General features: G+C 50.6%; 1 protein-coding gene across 1 annotated transcript; it reads left to right on the top strand.

The window, feature by feature from the left end:
* Positions 1-121: 121 nt before the first annotated feature.
* Positions 122-3,855, top strand: LOC118996158 (pulmonary surfactant-associated protein D-like). The gene is made up of 4 exons (XM_037059432.1): positions 122-142; positions 200-344; positions 967-1,050; positions 3,281-3,855. Exons 1-4 carry the CDS (start codon positions 122-124, stop codon positions 3,655-3,657), a joined length of 627 nt encoding a protein of 208 aa, XP_036915327.1. The 3' UTR covers positions 3,658-3,855.
* The last annotated feature ends 2,288 nt before the right edge of the window (positions 3,856-6,143 follow it).

The raw sequence follows: 6,143 nt of genomic DNA, 5'->3' as shown, positions 1-6,143 counted from the left end.
TAGTAGGCTTGCCAGGAGGGTCCATCACTGGCCATGAGGAACTCTCTGTACATGGGGGGACTGCGGTGTGAACCACAGGGATAGTCTGTATACAGGGAAGGTTGGTGGCTGGGTGATGGAGATGGTCCATATACAGACAGGGGTGTGACTGTGTTTGGAACAGACTGTGTGAGGGTGAAAATCTGGGGGATGTGTGCAGAGCTCACACAACTCTTCTCTGATCTCAGGCCCTGCAGGAGCCATAGGCCCACAGGGACCTCCAGGTGCCAGGGGTCCCCAAGGACTGAAGGGGGACAGAGGTGCTCCTGGAGACAGAGGAGCAAAAGGAGAGAGTGGGCTTCCAGGTAAGGTAGCCTCCCCCAGCTCTGGGAACCCCACTAGTGGGGGACGGAGGAGGGGTCTCTTCAGCTCAGGGCAGCCCCTCCACTCAGTGGTCAACCCGTTTCAGGCGTGCGTGAAAAGCAGACAAGGCTGACAGGCTAGAAGGCAGGAAGATTGGGCTCTGGTTTTAGACTCTGTTACTTGGTGCAGGGCAGGCCTGAGCAGTTTCTCCATCTGGTCATTGGGACAAGCACAGCTCCCACTCCCTTCACTGGATAGCTCTGAGCATCAAATAATCCAGGGGATGGGAAATACTTGAGGAGTGTGCAATCCTGTCCCCCACCCCACCTCCTGTAGGAAGTGCTGTCAAATTCTCAGAATGTGGAGTGACTGTGTCACCTGGATCAGTGTCAGTGGGGTGCAAGGACCTGCTCAGGGGACAGTTTGTTCACAACAGTAGCACAGGAAATGTGGGCAGCAGGGCCTGTTGTGTCAGCAGATGTGGGCTTTGTGGGGGCCAGTCCCAGCTCCTTACCCCACCCCCAACAATGCCAGCAACTGGGCACCCTTCCCTTGAGGCCCAGACTCTGAGCCAATCCCTGGCTGTGCTGGGCTAGTCTTCAGTCTACCTGTCTCTCTCTGCAGACACCACTGCTCTGAGGCGGCAGGTGGAGGCCCTACAGGGACAGGTACAGCGTCTTCAGGGTGCCTTCTCTCTGTACAGGAAAGGTGAGTTCCTGGGCCTGGACCTGAGCCTGAGGCAGACACTGGGGATAGGGCTCAGACTGGGTCTGTGTTTTGGTTTGGAGTTGGCTGGGTCTGAGGCAGGTGTGGGTCTGGGACTGTAGGGGGGAGGGGGTGACTGGCTGGACCTGGGATGGGGCAGGGAGTGGGGCTAGGGCTAAGGGTGGAACAGAGCAGGGAAGCCACATGTTCTTGGAATTGGAAGTAGATGCAAGGGATAAGTGGCAGGATGTGTCCCTTATCATGAGTTCAGTGGGTTGCTAGAAGCATGGCCAAGGCCATGTGGCTCCAGAATGCCCCCAACATCACAGCCAACTGTGACCCAAGCCACATCAATGCCCTGAGTCCAGGGCAGTCCAACAGACCTTCACTCTTGCTGACCCTGTGTTGGTCCCTGTCATATATGGAGAGACCCAACCACCCAGGATGCATTTCTTAGCTCTGTGGGGCTGGGTGTGGGAACACCCCAAGATGTACCTGCCCAGCCCACAGCAGCAGAGGTTGCAGACTCTGCTCTGAGATTTGGGGTTGGGATGCTGTCCTTGGGTCAAGGCTGGTGAGAGCCAGACGTTCACATGTGGCCACTGAGAATCTCACCTGAGGCATGCCCTAAGTCTGGCACGGGGCTGGTGGTCTCTGGGCTCTGGGTGTTCAAAGCAGATGTTCCTCCCAGAGCCTGCAATGCTGAGGAGTGTGAGGCCTCCAGGCGCACACAGCTGAGTGCCCTGTGCCTGTGGGAATCTCCTCCTCTCTCCCTATTTTGCTCCCCTGGACCCCTCCTCTCCCTGATGTCAGCTTTGAATTCAAATCATTCACCACATCTCACTGATCCAAAAAAGGAAGAGTTCCTGAAGGAGGGAAGCATAAAGGGTGAGGCATAGGCTTGGCTCCAGAGCACCAAAGCCCACTAAGTACCTATGTATCAAGGATTTGTGCATGTACTCACTCACTCTGCATACATGAGCACACATGCTTATGCAGGCACACACAAATAGTCACACACATCCAGATGGACCTTTGGGTTCCCATTACCTTGTGATGGAGCTTGGCTATATTTGTATATGCACGTGTGTATATACCCGAGTATGTGCATGTGATGGCATGTGACCTCTTGTGCTGACCTTGTGCAAGGCTACTCTGGGTGCCATCTTGAACTTGTGGATAATGTGCACTCTGAGCCCTTGTGGAAGGTACTCACAGGTCAAGGGCAAGTAGGTTGGGGTGCAGCCTGGGCTCCTGACCAGCCCTGTGAGTTTGGGGAATGGCCCTCTCAGGAGCCCTGAAGATTTTTGTGCATGAACCCAGAAGCCAAAGGGATGGAAAATGAGGCAGAATAAAAACAGATAGTTAAGTGTGACACAAGTGATAGTTTTATAAAATATATTTTCACTTTAAAGATGAGAAATGGGAAACTCTAAGAAACATGGATTCTCCCTTGCCCACCTGGACAGTCATTGCCAAGGTGGGGTGAAACAACCTGGCCTTCTGATTCCTAGACAGGGCTCTGCAGCACTGATTCTCTCTCCGTCCCCCACTCCCACATACACAGATCAGATCCCTTCAACACCTCACCCAGCACTCTGGCCTCACCCACATGCACTCCACGAGGCCAGCATTGGGCTACACACAGTGCAGAGATTAGCACATCACTGCTCTGAGAAGGCCCACCCATTCTTCTCCTTTCCCACACCCCACACACAGAGCACAGACCCTCTGACAATGGCACATGCCCTGCTGTTACGTGGGTTCCAAGTGAGATCAGAGTGAGCACCTGCATTGCTATCCATGATCTCATAGACTGGCCCAGGCTGCATGGTGCCATTTCAATGGCCAGAATCGGTCCAGTTCTGTCCAGTAATTGGTAAACGGATTCTGGTATGCCATGTGGGGAGGAATGGAAAGAGCATGTGTAGGCTTTAGTGTCAGCTCAAATAAGATTTAATTCCTAACTCTACATTTGATGATTACGTGACAAGGAGCCTCTTAATCTCTCAGAGCCCAGGGTTCTCACCCATAACTAGAGACCCCAGAGTCACCTTATAGAGAGCATTGTAATTTGGGGTTACTCTGGTACCAAGTGTCTCACTTTTGTCCTATCTGGTACCCTGATGCCCTGTATGGGATGCCTGGGCCTCTGGTTGGAGCACAAGGGTCCCCTGAGCTTTGGCTGGGTGATGTCAGAACCCAAAACTGACTGTCCTCTTCCTTCTGTTAGTGGATCTTTTTCCTGATGGCCGAGTTGTTGGAGAGAAGATCTTCAAGACAGGAGGCTTTGAAAAATCTTTTCAGGATGCACAGCAAGTATGCAGACAGGCTGGGGGGCAGTTGCCCTCCCCACGCTCTGCAGCTGAGAATGAGGCCTTGCAACAGCTGGTCGCAGCTCAGAACAAGGCTGCATTCCTGAGCATGACTGACTCTCAGACAGAGGGCAAGTTCACCTACCCCACAGGGGAGTCCCTGGTGTATTCCAACTGGGCCCCAGGGGAGCCCAACAACAGTGGTGGGGAAGAGGACTGTGTGGAAATCTTTGACAATGGAAAATGGAATGATAAATCCTGTGGAGAGAGGCGCCTTGTGATCTGTGAGTTCTGAGCCACCCAGGTTGGATGGGGCACTTGTGTCCTAGGAGCCTGGCCAGCGAGTCAGGGCCCAGACCTGTGAGCTGCCAACATCTCAGCAAGAAGCTGACATCTCTGCTGGTCATGGCTTCTCCTCAGAGCCATGGGATGAGACCAGAGGTAGGGCTCCTGTGGAACACCTCTCTCAGAATAAAATATGAATCTGGCATCAGACACTGGTGACCTGTCATTGGAGGAAGGGGCAGCCTGTATTCCCAGTCCCAAGGGATAAAGTCGGTTGTCAAAGACCTTCCTGCTGCAAAATCCAATGGTTCCTCTTCTGCTCCCTGTGTTCTCAAACTGTTAGCCACATGTGATCCAATTGTTCAACTTCTGCTCTGTAACTCTTCCTCCTCTTAGTTTTCTAAGACACCACTCTTGCTTTTATCTTTATGGTTGTTCTTATCATCCTCTTTTGCTAGTCCCTGCTCCTCTTCATGTATTTATTTATTTATTTAATTTTATTATTAATTTAAGAGAGAGAGAAAGAGAGAGAGAGAGAGAAACATCAATGTGTACTTGCATTTTGTGCACCACCCACTGGGACCCAACCCCCAACCCAGGCATGTGCACTGACAAGGAATTGAATTGTGGACCCTTCAGTTTGCACCCCGGACTCAGTCCACCGAGCCACACTAGTCAAGCGTGCTTCTCTTCTTGACCACTTAATAGTGACATGCTCAAGCCTTAAACCCCCCTTCTCTTCTCTCCTTACCCTCACTCCAGGAATGAGCTCACTCTGTCGATGGCTCAGATTCCTTCCATTGATGACAGCCAGATGTGTATCCCTGCTCTGGGCCTCTCCCTGAGCCCCAGACTCCCCTAGCCAATGCAATCTGGAGCCCAAGGGCTGGGAAGTTCCAGTTGCTGCATCTTGCTTCAAGATCTGAGCCATGAAAGCTGCATAGCGCAGTGGGTAGATTTGGCAAGTGGGTAGATCTGTTTCCTGGACAGACTGCATGGTCTTTCATCATGTAGCCTCCTCCTCATCTTGCTACTCAGGACCTCTTTCTATCTGGGTTAATATGCCTCCTGGATCATGGGAAAGAATACCATCTGCACAATCCTAATGCCATCTGAAATCTCAGACACAGAGGGCATCCAGTCATGCTCATAGTCCTCCTCACGCCTGACAGTTGCAGGAGGTCCTTTCCCCCACTTTGCCTCAGAAACAACCTAGGCAGATCCCCTTCCTCACTGTACAGATATGGGAACCAAGACGCAGAGAGGGGAGGAGACTTGAAAGAGGCCACAAGTGGTATTGGTGCTAAAGCGTGGCCATGTGAAAGGTCTTCTGACTCCAAACCTTATACTTTTGACTTGTAAATTTTTAGGCCAAAGGCCTAAACTAGTTGTGTTTAATGGCACTTCTGTTTAAGGAATTCGAATAACACCCGAATGAACCATAGGCTCTTAAGAGGGAGCAACAAATACCCCTTCCCTAGACAGGAAAAGAACCACTCTCCTTTGCTCCCAGAGCTGGGAAAATTATCCTTTCTGTCCCTTCCTGATGGGACTCCTAAGCCCCAGCCCACTTCCCAATACTTCTGTAGCTACATTGCTTATGTAGGGCAGCATGTGTGAAAACAAAAAGCCTTACCTCCCAATAGCATACAGCACAGGCTCTCTGCTAAGATCTGTTTGCTGTTACTGAAAACAATCCCCAATTCCCGGCAGCTTCGGAAATATGTCAGTTATGCAACAGTGAGCAAATAATCTTCAGTACTGGGGCCACAACTGGATCCAATCAGATGGGGAACTTAGAAAGGCCCCTTTTCCACTGCAAATAAAATGAAAAGAACAACTGGGTATGGTTTAAGCCAAGGGGGAACATTTTTCCTGAGAACAAAGAGTTCTGAAGTTGCTCAAAGACTGGGTTGCACAAGCAATGCTGTGTGTCTCTCTGTGTCTGCATCTCTCCTGATACCCTCTACCTCTTTTCTCTTTTTTTCACTCCACCTTCTGCTTTTGCTCTCTTCACTGTGCAATCATAGGGAATCTTGTGTCACACAGAGGTCTGAAATGGTTGCTTGATATCAAATCAAAATTCCTGTGGAAATGAATTTCCCTCTCTCAGATGCTTATCTCTGGTCTGATAAACTAAACCTGGGGTTGACCACAAGAACAATATTGCCACTGGAATGCATACTAGGTCCTGCTGGTCTGTGTAGACCCTTGAAATATGACAAATACCCACCCCAGAACTTGAGCCCAACATTTCTTGACAATAGTGTAGGAAAAAATGGCAGACTTATGTGACTCAGGAAGAAGAAAAAAAATCTCTTGTGGTGTTGAAAGCCAGTAGTGTTGTGACCGCAAGTTCTAGAAAGAAGCTTTAGATCCACCGTACAGGGCATCTGGTTGGTTCTCTAGTGCAGAGAACAAGAAAGAGGGTGATTTGGACTCTGCAGACACAGCCCCCCTGAAGCAGAGAACTAAGGCAAGTATTTCAGAAAATTC

The sequence above is a fragment of the Sturnira hondurensis genome, unplaced genomic scaffold (assembly GCF_014824575.4).
Source record: "Sturnira hondurensis isolate 20B ecotype Veracruz unplaced genomic scaffold, ASM1482457v3 Scaffold0010874, whole genome shotgun sequence".
Classification (NCBI taxonomy): Eukaryota; Metazoa; Chordata; class Mammalia; order Chiroptera; family Phyllostomidae; genus Sturnira; species Sturnira hondurensis.
Note: the sequence above shows the minus strand (reverse complement) of the source record. Positions and strands in the feature narration are given on the sequence as shown.

What these genes read in the sequence shown, in the direction of transcription:
- LOC118996158 (XM_037059432.1), top strand. Translation starts at nt 122, where the DNA reads ATGGTCCATATACAGACAGGG. An exon ending in TGGTCCATATACAGACAGGG is followed by an intron (nt 143 to 199) that starts GTGTGACTGTGT and finishes GGATGTGTGCAG; the next exon opens with AGCTCACACAACTCTTCTCT. An exon ending in AGGAGAGAGTGGGCTTCCAG is followed by an intron (nt 345 to 966) that starts GTAAGGTAGCCT and finishes CTCTCTCTGCAG; the next exon opens with ACACCACTGCTCTGAGGCGG.